This window comes from Puntigrus tetrazona, chromosome 4 (genome assembly GCF_018831695.1).
Source record: "Puntigrus tetrazona isolate hp1 chromosome 4, ASM1883169v1, whole genome shotgun sequence".
Classification (NCBI taxonomy): domain Eukaryota; kingdom Metazoa; phylum Chordata; class Actinopteri; order Cypriniformes; family Cyprinidae; genus Puntigrus; species Puntigrus tetrazona.
The window spans coordinates 10,704,771-10,727,093 of NC_056702.1; the positions used below are offsets into that span (position 1 = coordinate 10,704,771).

The following is a 22,323-nucleotide window of genomic DNA, read 5'->3' on the forward strand; positions in this document are numbered from 1 at the left end:
TTCTTACTCATACTTACGGGACTTGAATGACATGCACAAGTGGTTGTGACACGCCATACACATGTATGTATTTTCCTTTAGTTATTGTAAACATTTAAGATGATCCAAAGATCCTCGAGTCCCCACTTAAAGCCGCAATAAATGCAGTCCTGGATTCTAATTGGTCAGCAGCTCAGTTCCGGTTACCATAGAAACAATCAGCATTCTGAGACGTGATGTTTCCCAGCACAAAGAGGTAGGAGTTGCACTTGTTTCAAAGATGGCTGCCGTGTGACATGACTTGTCTTTAAGAGACTTCGAGATGACCGCTTCACCCAACAGTTGTGTGTATCACTGAGCAACACCATTAGCAACCACCGTTAGCAACATAAACATAAATCAATAATTCAGCATACCACACTATTTATTCTTCATAATGATGATAGACTCAGATTTGGTTCATTCTGTTTTATTTCTGGTTTGCATTAATTTCATACCATAGGTGACTAACTTGTAGAAGAATTTATTTTATTTTACTTGCTTGTGTATGTTATTGTTTTCTCTTTATTTCTTTATTTTAAATTAAGTTAATAATTGTTTGTTTAGTAAAATTTGTAGCAATCCACATATGTGTGTGTAACAGACTAGTCCGTTGTTTATAAAAGTCCCCTGAGGAGGTCACATATTTTTTTCTTCCTCTCTCTGCTGTTTGTTACTTTAGTTATGTTTACTTCTGTTCAGTTGACTCAGTTTTACTGGCCCCAGACTTGACTTTATTTCAGTTTTTGATACTTAATTTGTAGCTTTGTTTGATTTGAAAAAAAAAAAAAATTTGTCTGGAAATCCTGCATTCCTGCCAATATTTGTGTGTGTGAGATTTCTGAAGGAATGTGTTATGTCCATGTAGTTCATCGCAGTCAAGATGAAGAGAGCGAGTCTTTTCCGTCAGCATGCCAAGGTGCCATGGTGGAGGTCAAATAAAAAATGTTTATGTTAATGTAAAAAAATGTTTAAAAGGACATCTGACGGCGTGAAACATACTTACTTTTTCTAATAAGACTTCTGAAAGTTTGGTAAATACAAATGTCTCATAAGTATATTATACATTTACAATATAAGTAACTGTAAAATATAAAAAGATAAATCATAAGTAAATCATATTACTTAAATATTCACACTATTAAATCACTGCGCAAGAAAATGCAACTCACTGTCACTATTACTACCCATACTATTACTACTTGTACTATTACTACTAGTATTATTATTACTACTATTATTACTACTAGTACTATTACTACTCGCACTATTACTACTCGTACTATTACTACTAGTACTATTACTACTTGTACTATTACTACTAGTATTATTATTACTACTACTATTACTACTAGTACTATTACTACTCGCACTATTACTACTCGTACTATTACTACTAGTACTATTACTACTTGTACTATTACTACTAGTATTATTATTACTACTACTATTACTACTAGTACTATTACTACTCACACTATTACTACTAGTACTATTACTACACATACTATTACTACTAGTACTATTACTACTCGCACTATTACCACTCGTACTATTACTACTTGTACTATTACTACTCGTACTATTACTATTACTACTAGTACTATTACTCAGTCCTATTATGGCAACTTGACTGAAGGCAACAGGATTGACTTTTTAGCATAGATATAGCAAATGCAGCCACATAACACACATGCTAATAGCATGAGGATACCGAAAAATAAAAATAAAATAATCCCTGAAGGATTTTAATCATATTATTTCATGGCAAATTATAGTGACAGAGAGTGGGGACGTGCAACAGCTGCTATATTTTTTGTGAACGTTTCTGTTCTGCACAAAGATCTGAGCAGACTGTATCAGTTGCTCTTTATCTAGAGACTGAATCTTAAACACCCTCAATGTGTGAATGCTGAGCAGGAAGTTGATGGAACTTTATACATATATAAATATATCAGAAATGACTAACTGAATATGTCTTAAAGTTCAACCGAAGATGTACTTAATTTATTAATATACTTTGATCATATTGACTGTACATTGACTTCCTGGAGATACAGGAAGTTATTGTGTGTATATTATATTCACACAGCACAGTTTCACTCAGTCTCAGATCATCAGCACAGAACTTGTCCTCCTGCATTTAGGAAACGTATTAGACGTCTATCCATTAGCTTCTTCTTTATGTGTTTGTTTAGAAGTGCTGCTGATATGTATAGGATGCCCGCAGTTATTTAATGTCTGTTTGTTCTGTAGCATTCAGAAATCGATTAAAGTGCGTTTATTGTTGGGGCTAAATTTATTTCTTTTTTTTGGTCATTTGTGCTGTTTGTAAATGAAGACATGGAAACTGTGGAGAAGATCTTTTTTTACTTTTTGCTTTTTCAAGGTATGGTTTTCATCTATACAATATTTGAATGTGTTCAGTGTGACATGAATGAGAGTGAATTTAGCTAAACTATGATTGTTCTGTCCACGTGATACTGTGGTGCAGCAGACCAACTTTGAAGAATACTAGTCTATCATTTTAAATTATTTCATTACTTATTTAAATAGTTTTATTATTTAATATGTTTTTTTAATTATTACATTTTTTAAACTGTACTTGAATATTATATTTTACTGTTGCTGTTGTTCTGCTTCTCACCTTTTGAAAAAAAAAAACAACAACTTGCAACTGAATGTATTCTAAGTAATGTAGTAATTTAAATTTTTTACATTAGTAATTTATGTAAACATTTTTTGTTTATAACATAACAGAAATATATTGTAGTGTCTGAATGTTTCACTGTTTCTACTTGTATTTGAGTTGTTTTATTATGTGTGTGTTGTAGGTGTTTGTTGTAAAGATTTCAGCATCAGTCTGTCAGAGAAGATTGAAGCTCTCAGTGGATCCTGTGTGATCATAAAATGCTCTTTTGAGATTAGAGACGATTATGATAAATTCCTCACTGAGAAAGCTGCTACAGGAGTTTGGCTCAAAGATGGGACACATGCAGATATCAATCAAGTGTTTAACTCCAGAAATCCCAAACCTGGTCCCTTGAGTGGAAAAATAACTGGAAATCTACACGAAAAGAACTGCACAACTATCTTTTATAATGTTAGTTCAAGAGACAGTGGAAGTTATTACTTCAGGATTATGAGTGGTGAAGGTCTGAAATACAACTATATACATCACTTCTCCACTATAAATGTAACTGGTGAGTGATTTATGCCTTTATTTCTAAACAAATGTTAAATGAGTGTTTTATAAGTGTCCATCATCATCATCATTCACCGTCTCTGTTCAGAGTCTCCTCCTAAACCCAGAGTGCAGCTGTATGTGGATGAGGAGAAGAGGCAGGATCAGGAGGAGGTGTTGGAGGGGAGCTCTGTGAGTCTGCGCTGCTCTGCTGAGACTCTCTGCTCCTCTTCTCCAGCGACTCTCACATGGAGCTCCACTCCCAGAATCCCCCTCAATGACAGCAGCAGACTACAGGAGCTCATCTCTGATCTCAAGTTCACTGCTACTCACCGAGAGCACAGAGTCACTTTCACCTGCACTATAACCTACCAGATACAGGACCAGAACAAAACAGCTCAGGACAGCATCACGCTACTCGTTCAGTGTTGGTTTTTGGTTATTTTCTCCTCCATAAGACACACATTAATCTATGTGCATGACACCATTACCTTTTTCTCTCTTTCAGATGCTCCTCAGATCTCCACTTCCTCCAGCTGTATTAGTGGAGATGTAACGGTGTGTTTGTGTGAGGCTGATGGGAATCCCTCTCCTGAACTGGAGTGGCATCTGTCTGGACGTCCTGTCACTAACTCTTCAAACAGGTTCATCAGTGAAGAGCGATTGAGCAGCACAGGCTTGAGGAGCTCCATCACTCTCCATCAGTCTCTCACAAACACATCCACTCTGCTGTGTGTCAGCAGAAACACTCGAGGATCTGATAAACAACTGTTTCATTTGCTTCAGAAGTCAGGTACATTTTATAGACATTTCAGAGGTTCAGTATTTACAGATTCATCATCTTACTATTATTTCTATCCCATGTTTACATAATTTTATTCAGCTCCATGGGTGGTGTTCATATCTGGTTTTGGAGTTGGTTTCGTGGCTCTGGCGGTCATTGTGTTGTTGTGCGCCATTACATGTATACGGTAGGTGCACATAATATATGATGTATTAAGAATGATGCTAAATAAGTAAGAAAAAACAGATTCAGCATACCTGATATGAGGAAGGTTTTGTATATGTCACTGTGCTTTTTAAAACAAATTACGTAAGGATAAAAATTAGCATCATATAACAGCCCCTTGAATTACATGTTTTAGAAGTGTTGCAATATATATTTTTGAACATTTGAAGGGTGGTTGTCATGTTTTGCTGTGTTTTGAGCATGATCTGTGAACTTGAGGGGAACTTCTGACACAGAATCTCTTGAGCATAAGCAGCAGTTGCTACTTGTTTTCAAAATGTGCATCAAATCAATGACGTTATGTATCCATGCAATGTATTTTGGAGTGACTTTGATGCCAAATCCTGTTTGACTTTAACTAATTTTTTTTATTTAAATAACTATTATTATATTTAATTAAACAATTATGAAATTATTTAAATGTATTTATTAGGAAGGATGGCGGGAAACTTCCACAGACTGCACAGGAAGATGCAAACAGAAGTGCTCAAAATGGAGATGAAGTAAGACGCAACAGACACACAAATGGTTAAATCATGAACACTACACATTTACACACGTGCTAAATAAAGCTGCATTACGTAACTTTTGCCGCTCTAAATGTTAATAAGTAAAACTGAAGAACGCTGTGAGCCGGGGCTACTTCTCTCTGGTTATGTCTATGAGGAATCAAGCCTAAATAGTCTGAATATCAACACTTATTATAGGTGTACTGTATTGATTAAGGTCAGGCCAAAAACACGGTTCAGAAAATGGATTGGTGATGTAATCACTTATTATATAAATGTGCTAAATTGCGAATACAGAAAAGTGAAGGACTGCAGTTTTGAATACACTTTTCACCAATTAAACTAGCTGGCTGCATAAACTGCTGAACAATTTAAAGAGACCCACTATAGCTTCCCAGGACTGATTCAAGCCTGCCAATCGTTCAGGTCGCTCCACGGGAGAATCAAGACGACCCTGTTTATGCCATGATGTCTCCTGCTGGAGCCGCCGCAGAAAATCAAGACGCCGTCATTTATTCCCCCGTTGTCTTCACAAAAAAAGACTAAATCGCAAGAGGTCAGGAGCGTTTCTTCACGTCATGCTTACTGCTCTGCGGTCCAGGATTGTTCTGGAGACTCAATACGAGAAGCGCAGGTGATTGTGAGCGAAGACGTACAAACTAAACAAAGAGAGTCAAAGCCATCAGAAGAAAAGCTGTGAGAAGACTCCTCTCAGCTTTAGTCTAAGAGATCTTAAGCCTTACCTTTTGTTTCCACCTTAAGAAAGTTTCAAAAATAACTGAAAGCAACTGATAAAAGTGCAGTTCTGATACGTGACTTATTTTACTGATTTTATTTGCTTTTACAGAATTGTAGCTTTTTTCATGTATTGTACAAATATCCTTCCTTAATTGTCTTTTTTATTTTACTGTCTATATTTCTATGTTTTGGGACGTGTAGCATTTGATGTGATACTAATGACTATTTACATCACGCATTTTTTCCTATATCCCACAATGCTTTGAGCAAATAATGTAAAAAAAATGAATAAAATTGTCTCTCCCATTAAAATGCAGCAGTCAGTCACTTCCAATAAGTTTTTTTTTAAAGGTTTGCTCTAAAAATGGCATATACATATATACATTACTTTTTTGTTTTGTATTTTTGCATAAATGTTCAATTCCAGATTTTTGTAAATGTGTCAAATATTAAAAGTTTTGAATGTTACCATACTGCACTGGCTACTTGCACATAAACATCTGTTTTGATAATAATAGCAAAGAATGTAAGAATAAATACATAATTTTAATAACCTACGGGTGCTTTAGTAGTCTATATATGGTTTTCATCTGAACCTAAAAATATTCTAAAAACACAAACCACTGTAAATGACCAGAGGAGGGCAGTGTTGATCAAAGTCACCCTGATGGCAGAACCTGAACTTTGCTGAGTTTGCCTTGTTCCTGAATAAACATCTTGATTGACCCCGAACAACATTGTGATTAGCCAATCAGTTTACAGTGTTTGTGAAGTTTAGGCTTACAGTGCTTGTACAGCAGCGTCATTCATCTATCATTTCCTCTGATTTAAGACATTACTTGTGGGCAAGGTTAGGGTTCAGATGTAGAGATGTAATCAAAATTGAATTTAATAATATGTATATATATATATTATAAAATAATATGTTGACCTAGGAACACCCTGATGACCGAAGCATTCACGTGACACACAACTGTTTGGAGACGTTTGTGAGCAGAAAAGTGAGCAGCCCTACTGTATGTTTTATTAACCCACATAAAGCGCCGCTACTATAGGTGTCACGTTCCCCGGACTCTGTGTTTATGTTTTCGTTTCGTGCCATGTGCTCCCTGTGCCCTGCCTTCCCTCTGTGTTAATTATGTTATTGTCATCAGCTGTGTCTCGTCAATTACCCTGTGTATTTAAGTCCTGTGTTTTCAGTTCTGTTTGTCCGAGCGTCGAGGTCCTTACCCGATGTCTGTACCTGTGTTTATCCTGCCTGCCTGTTCGACCTGCCTGCCTGCCTGTCTGTATATCCTTTATTTTGCCATTTTGGAATTAAACCCTTTTATTTTCATTTAATCTCGTTGTGTGCTCTCGTGCTTACCACACCACCGTGACAGAACGCTCGGACCTCAAAAAAGTAAATAGCGGCGTATTTTCCCCCTTATTTTTTGTTTTTTGTTTGTCATGTTTGCCCAGTTTAAAGACCCAAACTTCCTCATCCGCCTGCTGGAGCAGGGGGATTGCTCTCTCGAGGACTATACCGAACTGTTCCTCGAACTGGCCAACGACTCCCGCTACCCGGACAGCTTTCTGTGCGGAATCTATTTCCGCGGACTTAATACCTCCAGCCAAGCGCAGCTGTCCGGGAGCGGTCCTCGAGAGAGCCTCGCCGCGTACGTCGAGTGGGTGCTGGTGTCCTGCAAATCAACAATGACTGTTGCGCTTGAGGACAACGACACCAGCCCCACTCCAGATCCAGAGCCTAGCTCAGCCCTTCACCGCATGGTCGAGCCCCAGCCTGAGCCCACCGCTGACACGGGGGCAGAGTCGAGCGTGACCACGGACCCATCGCCAGAGAGAGCGACAGAGCCGTGGAGCGTAACAGGACCCGAGCCGTATACGTCAGACCAGGTGCGCGAGCCAGCAACGGAGCTCCCCGCGGTGGAGACAGCCGACTGCGAGGAGAGCGAGGAGTGGAGCTCCGCCCACTACACATCGGCTGAGGATGAGCTGATCATCCACCTGGGGCTGCTGGATCTGCAAAGGGAGCTGGATGATGTAGACTTGGACTTGGACTTAGACTGGGCACCTCCCCTGTATCCTGAGTTCCTGTTCCCGTTCAGCTACCCAGTAAGCCCGCTGGTTCCGCCCAGCCGTCCCGTTAGCCCGCTGGTTCCGCCCAGCCGTCCCGTTAGCCCGCTGGTTAGCTCTGGATTCCTCTCCTCCGGCTTTGCCTCGTCCCTCCATCCCACCGGCTCTGTCAGGCTCCTCCTTCCCTCCGGCTTCACCTCAGTCCTCAGTCGCTCTGGCTCCGCGCGTCCTTCCCGTCCCCGTCTCTCGTGTCAGTCGCCGAAGCCTGCGGCGTCGCCTTGACCTCCAGCGCCTTGACGTCACCCTGGCTCTTCGGCTCTCCGTCTCCACCTCGGTCTCCTCCTCCACCTGCTCCGCCACCGTCGGTCGGCCCCATGGAGTCGATGGCTGCTCCTCCTCCATGGCTCCTCCCTCCGTCGGCTCCACCTTGGACCACCATAGCTGGGCTCTGGATCTCCTCCTGCTCCGGACTCCTCCTGTCTCCTTCCTGGCTCCTCCCTCCGTCGGCCCCACCGTGGACCACCATAGCTGGGCTCTGGATCTCCTCCTGCTCCGGACTCCTCCTGTCTCCTCCCTGGCTCCTCCCTCCGTCTACACCTCCTTGGACCCTTCTGCCTTCTGCCTGCCCACTCCTGGGGATCCGTCCTCCACCACAACCTCCTCCCAAGACCCGGTATCCCCAAATCTTAGTCATTTTGGTTTTTGTTTGTTTTTGTTTGTTACCCTTCCGGGAGGGGGGGGTAATGTCACGTTCCCCGGACTCTGTGTTTATGTTTTCGTTTCGTGCCATGTGCTCCCTGTGCCCTGCCTTCCCTCTGTGTTAATTATGTTATTGTCAATAGGTTATAAAAGGTTCATATTTTGGTTTTTGGGAGTCCTAATCAATAGGTTGACATGTCATATAACAAAAACACTTTCATTTACGCATATCATTTTTCCAAATGACTCCTCTGGTGATTGGTCGATTTAACTCGATTTTAAAGCAGTGCTCATGAGCGTTTAACGCCCCAAAAGGAGCACCTTGCATTTTCATTCAGACCAATGCGAAAATACCAACAAGTTGGGGCGATGTGCTAATGTTTCATTTTGACACTTTGACTCTTTGTTTGAAAAGCTGACTGTAACTGAAAGAAAAACATTTTGCCACAAACAGTTTGTAAGGAACAATTCATCATTGCTTGATGCTTATTTATTTAGTTATGTCCTTTGTTTGTACTGGTTTTACATAACTGTGTTTACGTAAAGCCCGGCAGACAGAAAGATGGACAGGATATCTTCTTTACCTGATTAAACTTACTTTCTTATCTGTTTGTACATCTTGTTCTGGGCATGTGTCAGAATACAACTGATTAGCTCTTACTCTGAAATTGAACTGAACTGGAGCTACAATGAGCAAACCGTATCACGACAGCTTTGTTTTTTTAGTGCTACTTTACAGCTATATTTGAAGTTATCATCATTGCTTATTTTCTTCTGTTCATTGGCAAGCTGCATTTAAAAATCTGAAATATTTCCGATACATAAAACATAACCCTTAATCCTAACTCTAACCACACAGTACATGTAGTTAAATAATGTTAACTCTGTACTTAAATGCATAATTAAACTGTAACAAGGATGCCTTAAAATAAAGCGTAACCAATATATTTGTATAAAGGGCTTTATAAATGAAGATGACTTGATTGAAAAAATGGAGAAGGCTACAAAAGCCACATGTCCGTGGTCACATGTTACTATAAAAATTAAGATGGAAAAACTATGGTAATCTTTTAAATGAATGAAAACTATGGTAATCTTATGGTCGTTTTTGAGTTAAAATACATCAGAATTCTTTCCATAAAGCCTTGGGCAGTAGAAGGATTAAAAAAAAAGACATGCCAGCAGTGGAACGTGACTTTTACGAAAACAAACAAAGAAACGAAAGGAAATGTATTGTTTGGGTTTGCTTCAAAACAACCGTGAAAGAATGGGGATGTCAAAATCAGTTTACTTGTGATTGCTTTGTAGTGCTTTCTCTTTTGTTTTTCTACAGTCATCAGGTACCGTTTCTACATTTAGATATAAGCGTGCTCATTTATTTTATTTCATAACGATTGTTATGAGAAAACATCATAACATCATAATTTGTCTGTTGCAGAGTTATATTGTCTAACCACTGAGTAAGCAGTTTAAATAAAATAACATCAGGCAGAAAAAAGAGACAAGAATTATTTACCAATTACTTAACATTCAGGAAAAAAAAACAATGCTTGAAAAAAATCAGTGCTAAGCTGGCTATGCTTTCACGCTGCACTGATATTGATGGAGTTAGTTCAAATGCCCTTGTAAGAGGTGATTTCCAGCAAGTTATAATCACTCTGCGGCAGTGATATCAAGACCGTGGCATGCAGACAAACGGGTAAGGGGTGTTTTAGAAGAGATCCTTCTAAAACATCTGCCCAACTTCCCTTTCCACATACAGTATCAGAACCAGGAAATTAAGCGTGGCTATATAAGCTAAGTGTCAAGCAGCAGTGTCTTCAAACACCTGTAGAGTGAGCGCAGGAGAATCACACTGAATCCATAGAAAAGGTTGGCTTGATTTAATAATACTACAACGTCGGTGTTACAATTACAATCTCAATGTTTTACGTAACTAGAAGCAACTCCGCGTTGTTTGGAATTTAGGAAGACAGATGTACTAAGATTATACGCTTTTCCTGAATTTTACAGACATATTTGTTTTCAGAAACAGGACCTGTCTTGAAGAACGATGAAAGTTTGTCAGTGCCTCCTGCTGCTCTGCCTGCTCCATTATTATCTAGGTAAACTAGGAACGCTTTCATTTTTTTAGGATTAATGAACATATGAGCATTTAGCAAAATCAATATCACGATGTTTTCCCCATAGCTTTGGAGTGTGAAGTGATCCCGGGGAACCTGAAGCAGATTGATGCCGGTGTTGGGGTGGTAGGTGGGGTGAACGATGACAACGAAGTCTTCCTGTTGCTTGGGAATGAATTTAGAGGGATAAACGTAATCATGAAGCACTTTTCTGTCGGACCCGCTGGAGAACTGGCGGTGAATTTATCAAACAGCGTCTTCAAGTTTCAGAGCGGCCAGTTCGCCTCGATTCCAAGTAAGTACAACAAGACGATGTTTAAATATATAATATAAAAGCGTTTCTTTTTCACTCATTCTCTGTATTTTAATGTCAGTCACTTTTAAACAGGTGGATGCTGGCGGAGACCAGATTATTGCTGGCGTTACTCCTCTAGATGATATCTTCTGCTTGAATAAGGATACTAACAACGTCGGGCCGTCCAGCAATTTCGCCTGGGTCCAGCTTGCGGGAAAGCTGAAGTACTACAGCTGTGGGCCGTACAGCTGTTGGGGAGTGAACGCCGCAGGGAATATCCTCGTCAGAAGAGTAAGTGCACCACTAAGTTTTCAGAATCTATGCAGCTTTAAATAAAAAACTAATTACAGTAAATGAGTTGAAAACACGTGATGTGTTCTTTGATGTGTTGTACAGTCTGTATCGGGTGCTTCCTGCGGAGGGGCGAGCGCTTTCGATGTGATTTCTGGAAGTATGTCTATGGTTGAAGTAGCTACCGACGGCAGCGTCTTCGCTATTGACACCCAGGGGTCTTTGTTTCAGAGGTAATTAAAAAAAAAAAGAATTGAAAGCTACTTTGTTTAAGCCATTTTGTTTAAGAAATAATAGTTTCACTTTCCCTTTAACACATTCTGTTGACTGTAAGTAATGTTGCATCTGGTGTTAGTAGATTATTAGTAGACTGGTAGGGTTAGGGTTAAAAAAAAAAAAAGTTGACATTTTCTCATAAAGCTACCTATAGTCAGTAGGGAGATCAACACAGTAAAGAGTTAACAGATATTAAACAGAGAGCCTACTAATACTCTGATAAAAGTTTGTCGACATAACAGAATGATCAAAAGGGACCATCAAAATAAAGTGTTAGCGAAACATGAGAATGATTTCCATTACTCTTGTGTATTTTATTTTAGAACCGGTGTCTCGGCGTCGAATCCCATCGGCACGGGTTGGTTAGGTTTCCTTGTGTGTCCCAATGGCCACAAGCACGTGACTTACGATCTGGGGAGGCTGTATGTCATCTGTAGCGACGGATCCATCAGGAGATGCGTTTAAATGTCCAACAGAAGAGCTCCAGTTTCATTATAAACCGAATGTTGAAAATGAAAATAGTTTTTCCTTTCTTTCCTTTGCACAATTTATTTACTAATAGCAGTTAGATGTATGCCTCATGATTGTCAATATATCAATAAAGAATTGCTACCCTGCATGATCATTGTCTTTATCATCAGTAATTATTGAACTAATTTATATAATTTTTATATTGAATCAACATGTATCATGGGAAAAAGGCATGAGACTGATTTCAGTGTGACTCGGAAACCATTTTACAAAGTATTTGCTTATAAAATCCCACGATATATATCTCTTATTGCATGCTACTTACCACATACATATAATAATTCCAATAATTGGAAACAAAACATTTATTTGAAATATATTAGCTAAGTTATAATACATAAAATTAAGCTTTGGCCAAGCAACAAGATAAACACTATAACATCCTTACATCATTAAAGTAATACTAATACTGCAGTAAGGAAGAGAAAACAACAAGCACACATATGAATTTCAAAAAAAGGCTTTTTTTTCTGCCATCAAAGAGCGGTATGAGGATGTTCATGAGGTGCTTTATCATATTACATGATGGTTGTCAAGAGATGCATGACACAGAATTACAAAAACAGATACTTTTGTAAAGATTTGGCATATATGAACAGGGCATTAAAGGCAGATATCAATCGGAGCAAATCAGTAATGTGCTTATGCACTCTATTGAATGATATTAGCAAATGCAAAGTAAATAGTTTGTCTTTAAAATGTGTTTCATGTTATTAAGTAATGCGTATCTTTAGTTAACAGCCTCATGTCTGTTTCTCACTGTGGTGCACTGAAAGGTTAGCGCTGTAATGTAATTATGGTCTATTGTTTACACATCGGTGGATACCACAGTTTCTCAAACCCTATCGTACGGCCCTATTATTATACATTAGATGCGAATGTTTTGTGTAGCATGTATTTATTTTGTAAAATCTATTCAGTTTTGTGTGCTCTGAAATTGTACTTTTTTAAATTCATATTGTTGCGGGTTGTGTTTAACACATTTAACACAGCGATTATCGCTTCCGCACAGTGAGGTATAGATATTGTGAACGTTTCAAGGTAAAAGCAACATCTGTATCTGCGATAAACAAAAGTTTGCTTGTCAGCTGATGTAAAAAAAAAAAAAAGATATACAAAAGAATTCAACATATGTGAGCTAAACAGGTTCTTGTAAAACCGATATCAAAATACCAAAGACTCGCAAAATTCCCCTCGAACCACTGCCTGATTCCTGTAAATGGTAGACATAATCAGGAAACAAAGTGCTCCTATAAAAGCTAATCATGCAATGGTATCTCCAAACTTTGTGGCAGCAGCTGTTGTGTGAGCGAGCGCAGGAGAATCGCATTGATTGCTGAATCCACTGAGACAAGAGAAGGTTGGCTTCATTTAATAATACATAGTTATTATAATGTTGGTGTTAGCCTTGGTACATCAGATTCTGGATATAAACTAGAAACAACTTCATGTTTATTCATGTTGTCGTAATTTAAGAAGACCTGAGTTCATAGACCTTTTTTGGTTACACTTCATTACAGTAGTCCACTTTAGCTATTCTACTAACTCTAAGTAACTTTTCAACTACATGTGAATTAACGCTCATTAGTGGACTGTTAGATCAGGGTTAGGGTTAGTAGTTACTTATAGTATAGTCAGTCTGTTCATCAAAACAGATAATACTATATTTATAGTTAGTAGAACATCTAAAGTGAACTAAGTACCCTAGAATAACCCTCTTTTTTGTCTTTTTAGGAACCAGAAACAATGAAAGTCTGTCTGTGCATCCTGCTATTTACCCACCTGTTCTTTTATACTATAGGTACATTATGACTTATAATCATATCAAGAAAACGTGCAGAAGAATCGGCATCGCTGATTATTGTATTTACTTTTCCCCATAGCTTTAAATTGTGAAGTGATTCCTGGCACCCTGAAGCAGATTGACGCTGGGCTAGGGGTAGTAGGTGGCGTGAACGATGACAACGAGGTCTTCCTGTTCCTTGGGACCAGTTTTGAAAGGATAAGATCATCCCTGAAGCACTTTACCGTCGGACCTTCTGGAGAACTAGGGGCTAATTCATCAAACAATGTTTTCAAGTTTGCGGACGGAAGCTTCAAGCAGATTCCAAGTAAGCGTTGTCTCGTGCTTCCTAGTGTGCAAAATACAATGAAAAAACAGAAAATTAAAATTTTGTACAGAAAATGCTACAGTAAAAACCTGTTAAATAGTAAAAAAATTAAGGAATAAATGTAAATTTACATTTACAAAATGCATTGCATTTTTTTCATCACTATGTTTCTTCTTAGTGTTTTTTTAGGCTTGTATATTCTAATTTTGTTTAATGGTTATAGCATTTTTCAGCTTATTGAGTGCTGAATAAGTGTTTAGTGTTTGTGTGGATAACACTGAGCACATTCTATATATGTTACTATTTAAAAGCTGCTTGTGACGGACTTTGGTTCATCATGTGACTTTCTCATATTAGAATTAATTTATTTTTTTTCATTTATGCATTTGGCTAAAGCTTTTGTGTTTGCACAGCATTTTAATGCAGTTTCAAGGTATACATTTTTAGGTGATTCAAAAGTTTGATTTCTTACGAATCATGAAAAAGTGACCTCAACAATGAACCATTCTTTATCAGTTATACTGCAGGAACAAGTTTAACCTGCATCTTTGAATGCAGTAATGAATGCCTGTTCTTCATAAGGCGGTGTGGCATTAGAGAAAAACCTTGAGAAGAACCAGGTTACCTAAACCGTACTGTGCAGGAAGATTATCAATAAATCCGTTTCTGCAAAAACATGGCCTTTTTTGATGTTCTAAATTCTGACTTTATTCATTGATTCAGTCTCTTCTCTTTACTGTCAGACATTCAACTCAAACAAGTAGATGCCGGAGGTGACCAGATCATTGTAGGTGTTTCACCCGTAGATGATGTCTTCTGCTTAAATAAGGATGCTAACAACGTCAAGCTATCCGGCGATGCTCCTTGGGTCCAGCTTGCGGGAAAGCTGCAGTACTACAGCTGTGGCCCGTACAGCTGTTGGGGAGTGAACGCCGCAGGGAACATCTTCATCAGAAGAGTAAGTGCACCACAGAGGATTCAAAATCTTGTAAAGTGCATCACTAAATCTGCAGCTTTAAATCATTACTTGCTCTTTTCTTGCGCTCTCTTTCCAGTCTGTCACTGGTGCTTCCTGCGGAGGGTCAGGTGCTTTTGAGGCCGTTGCTGGAGCTCTGTCCATGGTCGAAGTAGCTAGCGATGGAAACGTCTTTGGTGTAGACCCTCAGGGGAATTTATTGCAAAGGTGAGTTACAAAATACACTTGTAGCATCAAAAGCTTGTTTAGTATAAATAAAATGGCAATTATATTTTTTATATTTATTAAAAAAGCATAACCATTGTTCTTGTGTATTTTAGAACTAGTGTCTCGGTTTCGAATCCCTTTGGATCAAGTTGGGTATTTGTTACAGTCTGTCCCAATGGCCACAAGCACGTGACTTACGATCTGGGGAGGCTGTATGTCATCTGTAGCGACGGATCCATCAGGAGATGCATTTAAATGTCCAACAAAAGAGCTCCAATATCATTATAAATGAAATCTCTTTCATTTCTTTGCTTGCTGGACTATTTTATGATTTATGATTTCACATTATTTTTGTCAGTAAAGTTCAATAAAGTGCTCTGTCAACGTCGTTTATCGTGTTACTTTATTATTATTATTATAACCTGACCCTTGTGCTATGTCGAAAATCCCATATTTCAGTAAACGTTCTGGTCAAAAATACAAAACCAAGCATATCATGTTATTATGTAGATTGGAACAAATAAGCTTTTTTAATTGTGTTACTTAAGAACAAGACTATCTGTTACATATTATGTTTTAAAAGATCACATTTTAAATAGGTTTAGTCATGTAATGAAACTGTTTGGATTTAGGTTTACGTTTATGCTTTTTCTTTAAGATTCTCTTTTTTCCCAATGCATTGCTAGATGCCAGTGTTTCCTGTCATAGATATGCAAAGGTTTGATTTCAAAAAGAGGTATTAAACGGTGTCTTCTCTGCCACTCCAACTCTACAGCGTGATTTTACCATCCAGTTAGATTCGTGAACAATTACCCCATTGATCTGTTCACAAAGCTTGGTGTAATCTTCGATGACCGACTGACTTTCAAGGACTTCGCAAAAACTGCTTGATCTTGCAGGTTTGCGAGAATAATCTTCTTATCTTCAAGTAAATATTTGGGAGGTGTTTGAAAATAAACCCACTCTGTGACATAGAAAAGTGGGGGCGTGTTTAAACGAGCTCTTTTAAGGGGGGTGTGGAAAAGTCATAACATTTATGAAGAATATCTCTTTGGTTTTGAGACTTTTGCAACTTCAGGGATCATACCTATGCACTAACAGCTTTTAACACTCCAAAAATTCCCATACTTTTAGCATGTCTTTGAGATACATGAGACGTGTTCAACTCCAGTACTATGAGGAACTAAATTAGACTAGGTGAAGAAAGATCAGCTGTGGGTTAACCCAGACCAAGAGTGGAATGCAGTTTATAAGAACGGATATAGTAATGGAAACTAAAAAACAAACCTGAACAGACAGGAACAAATATTTGCCGTTAATCAAAACCACAAAGGTTTCAAAAGAATCTGTATACCCTTTTGCATAACCATTTAATGAAATGGCTACATGGGGCTTTTACTTTCTTACCTTATATCATCAAGTACTGTTTTTTCACTGTTACTTAATTTGGTCACAATGGCAAGGAAAGTACTGTACAGTACAGTACTGTCCAAATGGCCACAAAATTGGACATTTCAAATTATAGTATTTATAAATTCATTTCAACGATCAATTTAGTTGTTCTGTTCGGGGATCAGACACACTCTCTCAGTTTAAGTCTAGGCTAAAGACATATCTTTTTAGCAAAGCATACTCATAAAGATTCACATAAACCTATGCTACTGTACATCGTGATTCCCAATAGTATGAACAGGTTTGAATGTACAAATCTCAACCGCTACGCTAATTATCCTTTTGTCTCCACCTCGGGATGTACATCCCTGGAGGCATCTAGTTACTTGCCTCAAAAGCTCTCCAGTGGACCCAGTGAGGAGATGACCTTCCTGCGATGACGTCGAGGAAAACTCAACCTTCCGTCTGGACTACTTCTAACTTGAACTTTCTACATTGTAATTCATCCTGCTGTGTTGTAACGCATCCTGCTGTATAGTGATTTGCTTTTGTCTGTGGAATGATTTGCTTTTGTTATGTAATAATTTTCACATTTTTCTGAATAACCTTCCTGCTTTGGAACAATAGCCATTGTAAAAAGCGCTATACAAATAAACTTGAATTGAATTGAATTGAATTTTGATTTGGTCTGCATGCAAACAAAGCCGAAAACCAGTGGAAGTGAGGAGATGATTTTAGGCAATATAGAAATCCAGGCCTTCCGTCTGCAATGAACTTTCTGCATTGTAATTCATCCTGCTGTATGGTCACCCTGTTGTTTCACTAACAAAAATGGCAAATGTCTTTTTATACAAACAAACAAACAAACACTTGTGCATTAAAGAATTTTGGTTAAACGAAATGTGTTGATGCTGACACAGGAAGTCTGTATATAGTGCTATGATTGTTCATACAGCCCACTTTCACACAGTTTCTAATCAGCAGCAGCTTAGGACTTGAGATACATACATACAAAGATTTATTATATTTTTATTATATATTTAGGAGGTTTATATATATATATATATATATATATATATATATATATATATATATATATATATATATATATATATATATAAATTCTTGGATTTTCAAGTGTGTGTTTGCTGACAGGACTGAGCGTTTGTTAATGAAGAGATGGACATGGCAGAGAAAACAATTCTTTTCTGTTTTCTATTAAAAGGTTTGATTTTCCTTCCCTTTTTTCACTTTTCAAATGAATGTTTTTTTATGCCTGAGATTGTACATTAACTAGTTTAACAACTAATAATATGTTTAGTCTGCTGAATTAAACTGTTTTTATTTTTAGCTAAATTGATATACTAATTGATATATTTTTTTTCCTGCTGGAAGACTGGAATCTGATTCAAAATATTTTAAACTTTAAAGTACAAATAAATGTTTTGTAAAATGAATGGGGAAAAAAAACATTAAAATTTATATTTAGCTGTTTGTGTGTTTATAACACAACGGAAATATATTGTAGTGTATGAATGCTTCACTGTTTCTTCTTGTATTTGAGTTGTTTTATTATGTGTGTGTTGTAGGTGTTTGTTGTAATGATTTCAGCATCAGTCTGCCAGAGAAGATTGAAGCTCTCAGTGGATCCTGTGTGATCATAAACTGCTCTTTTGAGATTAGAGACGATTATGATCAATTCCTCAATGAGAAAGCTGCTACAGGAGTTTGGCTCAAAGATGGGACAGAGACAGATATCAATCAAGTGTTTAACTCCAGAAATCCCAAACCTGGTCACTTGAGTGGAAAAATAACTGGAAATCTACACGAAAAGAACTGCACAACTATCTTTTATGATGTTAGTTCAAGAGACAGTGGAAGTTATTACTTCAGGATTATGAGTGAAGATCTGAAAAACACCTACACACAATCCTTCTCCACTATAAATGTCATTGGTGAGTGATTTGAGCTCTATATTTCTAAACAAATGTAAAAAAAGCCCTTACTACTTTTATTAATACAGGTAAATTTAGTTCAAGCTCAGAACTCGGAGGTGGAAATATCTTCTTCTAAGGCTGTTTAAACTAGTGCATTTTTGTTTTAAAATGCAGAATGTTTGCTATGATCACTATATTAATACTACCATCCTCAAAAATGGAAACTTTTGAAAATGCTACAGACCTTCAGTTTGCGTTTCAGTGTAAACAAACCAAATTTGACTGCTCCAGTCACTTACTGTACATGTGTCTGCCATCTAAATAGGAAATCTATATATACACATATCTATGGTTGTACCTACCTAAATGGTCATGTGACATGTGTTTGCATGGATGGAGATTGTTTCTGAAATGCAGTGAAAACGCCAGTGTAGACGAGGATAGTTTTCATTTTATACTACAATGAGTGTTTTATAAGTGTCCATCATCATCATCATTCACCGTCTCTGTTCAGAGTCTCCTCCTAAACCCAGAGTGCAGCTGTATGTGGATGAGGAGAAGAGGCAGGATCAGGAGGAGGTGTTGGAGGGGAGCTCTGTGAGTCTGCGCTGCTCTGCTGAGACTCTCTGCTCCTCTTCTCCAGCGACTCTCACATGGAGCTCCACTCCCAGAATCCCCCTCAATGACAGCAGCAGACTACAGGAGCTCATCTCTGATCTCAAGTTCACTGCTACTCACCGAGAGCACAGAGTCACTTTCACCTGCACTATAACCTACCAGATACAGGACCAGAACAAAACAGCTCAGGACAGCATCACGCTACACGTTCAGTGTGAGAGAGGAGTTTTACTTTTGACTTGTGAATAATTATATTCTTGTGATTTTTATTGTGAGGCCCTGACTTTGTTTTCCTTTCAGATTCTCCTAAAGACACATCAGTGTCTGTGTTTCCCTCCAGCTCTGTGTTGGAGGGCAGTTCAGTGACTCTGTCCTGCAGCAGTGAATCAAATCCAGCAGTGATGAACTACACCTGGTCCAGAGAGAGAGAAGGACAGTTGGAGCAGCTGCAGACGGGACAAAATCTTACCTTCAATAGGACCGACCCGACACACAGAGGCTGGTACCACTGTACAGCTCAGAACCAACATGGAGCCCAAAACTCATCTGTGATGCTGGACATTCATCGTGAGTAATAAAGACACAATGCAACACATACACACACTTTAATATATTTGACATAATCTAGCTTGTTTATGTTTGGAGGGGAAAGCATGCGCATGAATGTAATATAAGGTTGTTTATACTTGTGGGAATGTGTGCATTGTGCTACTCTCAAAATCTCTGAGCTCAGAGCCAGCCAAAGCATGGGGGGGAGGAGGGACAAATTTAACATTGTTTTTTTGTGACAGGGGTGTGTTTCTTAAAACCATCGTTAGATATGGTCGTTTTCGTTATTTCCATTGAACTGTATTGGTATAGCAACAAAACTTGCAACCATGGTTGCTTTTAGGAAACCAAACAGATCAAATTCTGATTAGGGCTCCACGAAGGCTTCATTAAACCATTATGCTACCTCAGAAATCAACAAATGCTACCCAGAAGTGATGATCAGTGAATCATCAGTGAATTTCCAAACACTTATTCTTCTTTAGGTTCGAATCATTTCTCTGTGCTGATTGGAGTTGCTGTCGTGGCTCTGGCGGTCGTGTTGTTGTGTGCCATTACATGTATCTGTGTACGGTAGGTGCACATAACATATAACGTATTAAGAATGATGCATGAAGGAAGAGCACTGTGAAACACATTCAGAATATCTAATGAAGTTATCGTACATTAGCCGATTTCTGGTACAGTTATGAATGTATAGTGAATACATTTTGCAGCGAGTGTGTTTTTGAAAACTATAATTGATAAGGATAAAAATAAAACTATTAGGTCAAAATGTATAAGTCTAACTAGAGTATTAATACATTTTTAGATAATATATAGCATTTATTTTAAGAAATATATGACATGCTCAGTATTCATGTATGCTAGGTTTTAAAGTATAGATATGTTTTTCTAAGTGAACACATTTTGACATGTGGTTGACGTGATGCTGTGATGAACAACACTGTTTATTCTTCTACTGGATGTTTATGTGAACTTGAGTTGTGAACCAAGTTCTCACACTACACAAAAGTAGCTTGACACCATTTTGTTAAAAAAAAAAAACACTGTTGCAAATATTATATAGCTTAGATCTGAGAAGCCCTTAAGCAAAAATAGTTTGGAGATGCCACTTTTGATTATTTGTAACTAATGCAGTGTATTTACAAATGCCAATCCTGTCTGATTTATTGATTTTGCCCACTGTACAGCTTTTGTGTAATATATATAATTTTGACTTTATTTTTGTATTGTTTTTTTAGAAAATGGAAAGGAAAACTTCCAGAGACTACACAAGAGGGCATCAAGAGAAGAGATCAAGATACCAATGATGTGAGTTACAACAAAAACAACACAGCAATAATAATACTATTACACAAAAACTGTTTTTTTTCTAACCTACTAAACTACACAATCGATTGGAAAATTTAAAGACACACACTATAGCTTCCCAGGACTGATTCAAGCCTGTCAATCGTTCAGGTGGCTGTTTATGCCATGATGTCTCCTGCTGGAGCCGCCGCAGAAAATCAAGACGCCGTCATTTATTCCCCCGTTGTCTTCACGAAAAAGACTAAATCGCAAGAGGTCAGGAGCGTTTCTTCACGTCATGCTTACTGCTCTGCGGCCCAGGACCGTTCTGAATCAGAAGAAAAGCTGAGCGAAGACTCCTCTCAGCTTTATGCAAAGGTTAATCGCCGTGACATTAGAAAACTGGAGACTTTGGCATTCCTCTATTAGCTTTTTTTCCCATAAAAATATATATTTCAGATACTGTACATGTAAACAAGAGAAAAATGTTAACATTTAGCCCCTCTATCGCCGACTCATTACACAATTTCAATTATATTCTGTGGGTTTTATTCATTTGTTTATATTCGTATAATCATATAATCATTCTATTCATCAATTTAATTGTATTCATTTTCTACATGTATTATTTAAACATTTAACCTTTTATGACCTCATGTGCAATTAAACTATCATAACCTTATTAAAAACAGATTATATATATATATATATATATATATATATATATATATATATATATATATATATATATATGTATATGTATATATATATATATATATATATATATATATATATATATATATATATATATATATATATATATATATATATATTTGGCGTGCACTAACATCTCATTTTAATGTACATTAGTGGATTTCAAAATCTTTAAATGTATATTTATAAGACAAAAAAAAATCCTGTCTTAGAAAAGGTGTATTTAAGTCATTGTATTTGAATAATTTAAAATGAACATAATGTAACGGACCTTACTTAAAAATGAATGTTATTGCAATATAAACAATCTTTTAATTCAAGTGGCTTTTTTTTAGACATACTTGTCAACCTGAACACACTTTTTTTTTTTTTTTTTTTTTTGACAAATGGTTTTCATGTGTTACTGCAAAAAAAAAAAAAATGCTGTGTTTACTCTTCTATTGTACATTTATGTGAACTTGAGGGAAACCAACTTCACATTCACGCCAGTAAAGGCAACTTGACACTGTTTGACAAAGAATAGAGAAGTTAGATCTGAGAAACTTTTAAGCATAAATACTCTTGTAGTTTCCACTTTCCATTATTTGTGTAATATACATATATGTGACATAAATCTACATGCGACTCAAAAGTTGCATTTAGCATTTCAAACAATTAACAATGCATGCATTACAGTATTTATTCATCTTCGTTAATGTTAGTTAAAATGCAATTGTTCATGTTAGTTCACAGTGCATTAACTAATGTTAACAAAACCAACTTGTGACTTTAATAATG

At 37.5% G+C, this 22,323-nt stretch overlaps 4 protein-coding genes across 5 annotated transcripts; all 4 read left to right on the forward strand.

Moving 5' to 3' along the window:
* The first annotated feature begins 2,361 nt into the window (after nt 1–2,361).
* On the forward strand, nt 2,362–4,177 carry LOC122342850 (sialic acid-binding Ig-like lectin 14). The gene is made up of 5 exons (XM_043236986.1): nt 2,362–2,407; nt 2,853–3,221; nt 3,312–3,629; nt 3,711–3,995; nt 4,086–4,177. Exons 1-5 carry the CDS (start codon nt 2,362–2,364, stop codon nt 4,175–4,177), a joined length of 1,110 nt encoding a protein of 369 aa, XP_043092921.1.
* A 5,812-nt stretch (nt 4,178–9,989) lies between these two features.
* LOC122342684 (fish-egg lectin-like) lies at nt 9,990–11,837 on the forward strand. Of its 2 annotated transcripts, none has more exons than XM_043236696.1 (6): nt 9,990–10,105; nt 10,263–10,338; nt 10,424–10,651; nt 10,731–10,942; nt 11,048–11,175; nt 11,542–11,837. In XM_043236696.1, exons 2-6 carry the CDS (start codon nt 10,287–10,289, stop codon nt 11,681–11,683), a joined length of 762 nt encoding a protein of 253 aa, XP_043092631.1. In that variant the 5' UTR covers nt 9,990–10,105; nt 10,263–10,286; the 3' UTR covers nt 11,684–11,837. The 2 variants fall into 2 exon arrangements, with proteins under 2 accessions (XP_043092631.1, XP_043092632.1); XM_043236697.1 differs by having other exon boundaries at nt 10,005–10,105; nt 10,247–10,338.
* A 1,145-nt stretch (nt 11,838–12,982) lies between these two features.
* Nucleotides 12,983–15,431, forward strand: LOC122342683 (fish-egg lectin-like). The gene is made up of 6 exons (XM_043236694.1): nt 12,983–13,109; nt 13,484–13,550; nt 13,633–13,860; nt 14,604–14,818; nt 14,916–15,043; nt 15,157–15,431. The coding sequence occupies exons 2-6, from the start codon at nt 13,496–13,498 to the stop codon at nt 15,296–15,298; spliced, it is 768 nt and encodes a 255-aa protein (XP_043092629.1). The 5' UTR covers nt 12,983–13,109; nt 13,484–13,495; the 3' UTR covers nt 15,299–15,431.
* Nucleotides 15,432–17,554: 2,123 nt separating this feature from the next.
* Nucleotides 17,555–21,495, forward strand: LOC122342682 (sialic acid-binding Ig-like lectin 13). Its single transcript, XM_043236693.1, has 7 exons — nt 17,555–17,660; nt 18,025–18,390; nt 18,887–19,204; nt 19,291–19,557; nt 20,025–20,112; nt 20,784–20,853; nt 21,004–21,495. Exons 1-7 carry the CDS (start codon nt 17,615–17,617, stop codon nt 21,259–21,261), a joined length of 1,413 nt encoding a protein of 470 aa, XP_043092628.1. The 5' UTR covers nt 17,555–17,614; the 3' UTR covers nt 21,262–21,495.
* The last annotated feature ends 828 nt before the right edge of the window (nt 21,496–22,323 follow it).

Bases quoted from the DNA above. Each gene is read 5' to 3' on its own strand.
- LOC122342850 (XM_043236986.1), top strand. From the start codon at position 2,362: ATGGAAACTGTGGAGAAGATCTTTTTTTACTTTTTGCTTTTTCAAG. The intron at 2,408-2,852 runs GTATGGTTTTCA...TGTGTGTTGTAG, and splicing joins TTACTTTTTGCTTTTTCAAG to GTGTTTGTTGTAAAGATTTC. The intron at 3,630-3,710 runs GTTGGTTTTTGG...TCTCTCTTTCAG, and splicing joins CATCACGCTACTCGTTCAGT to ATGCTCCTCAGATCTCCACT.
- LOC122342684 (XM_043236696.1), top strand. From the start codon at position 10,287: ATGAAAGTTTGTCAGTGCCTCCTGCTGCTCTGCCTGCTCCATTATTAT. The intron at 10,339-10,423 runs GTAAACTAGGAA...TTTTCCCCATAG, and splicing joins CCTGCTCCATTATTATCTAG to CTTTGGAGTGTGAAGTGATC. The intron at 11,176-11,541 runs GTAATTAAAAAA...ATTTTATTTTAG, and splicing joins CAGGGGTCTTTGTTTCAGAG to AACCGGTGTCTCGGCGTCGA.
- LOC122342683 (XM_043236694.1), top strand. From the start codon at position 13,496: ATGAAAGTCTGTCTGTGCATCCTGCTATTTACCCACCTGTTCTTTTAT. The intron at 13,551-13,632 runs GTACATTATGAC...TTTTCCCCATAG, and splicing joins CCTGTTCTTTTATACTATAG to CTTTAAATTGTGAAGTGATT. The intron at 15,044-15,156 runs GTGAGTTACAAA...TGTGTATTTTAG, and splicing joins CAGGGGAATTTATTGCAAAG to AACTAGTGTCTCGGTTTCGA.
- LOC122342682 (XM_043236693.1), top strand. From the start codon at position 17,615: ATGGACATGGCAGAGAAAACAATTCTTTTCTGTTTTCTATTAAAAG. The intron at 18,391-18,886 runs GTGAGTGATTTG...GTCTCTGTTCAG, and splicing joins CTCCACTATAAATGTCATTG to AGTCTCCTCCTAAACCCAGA. The intron at 19,205-19,290 runs GTGAGAGAGGAG...TTTTCCTTTCAG, and splicing joins CATCACGCTACACGTTCAGT to ATTCTCCTAAAGACACATCA.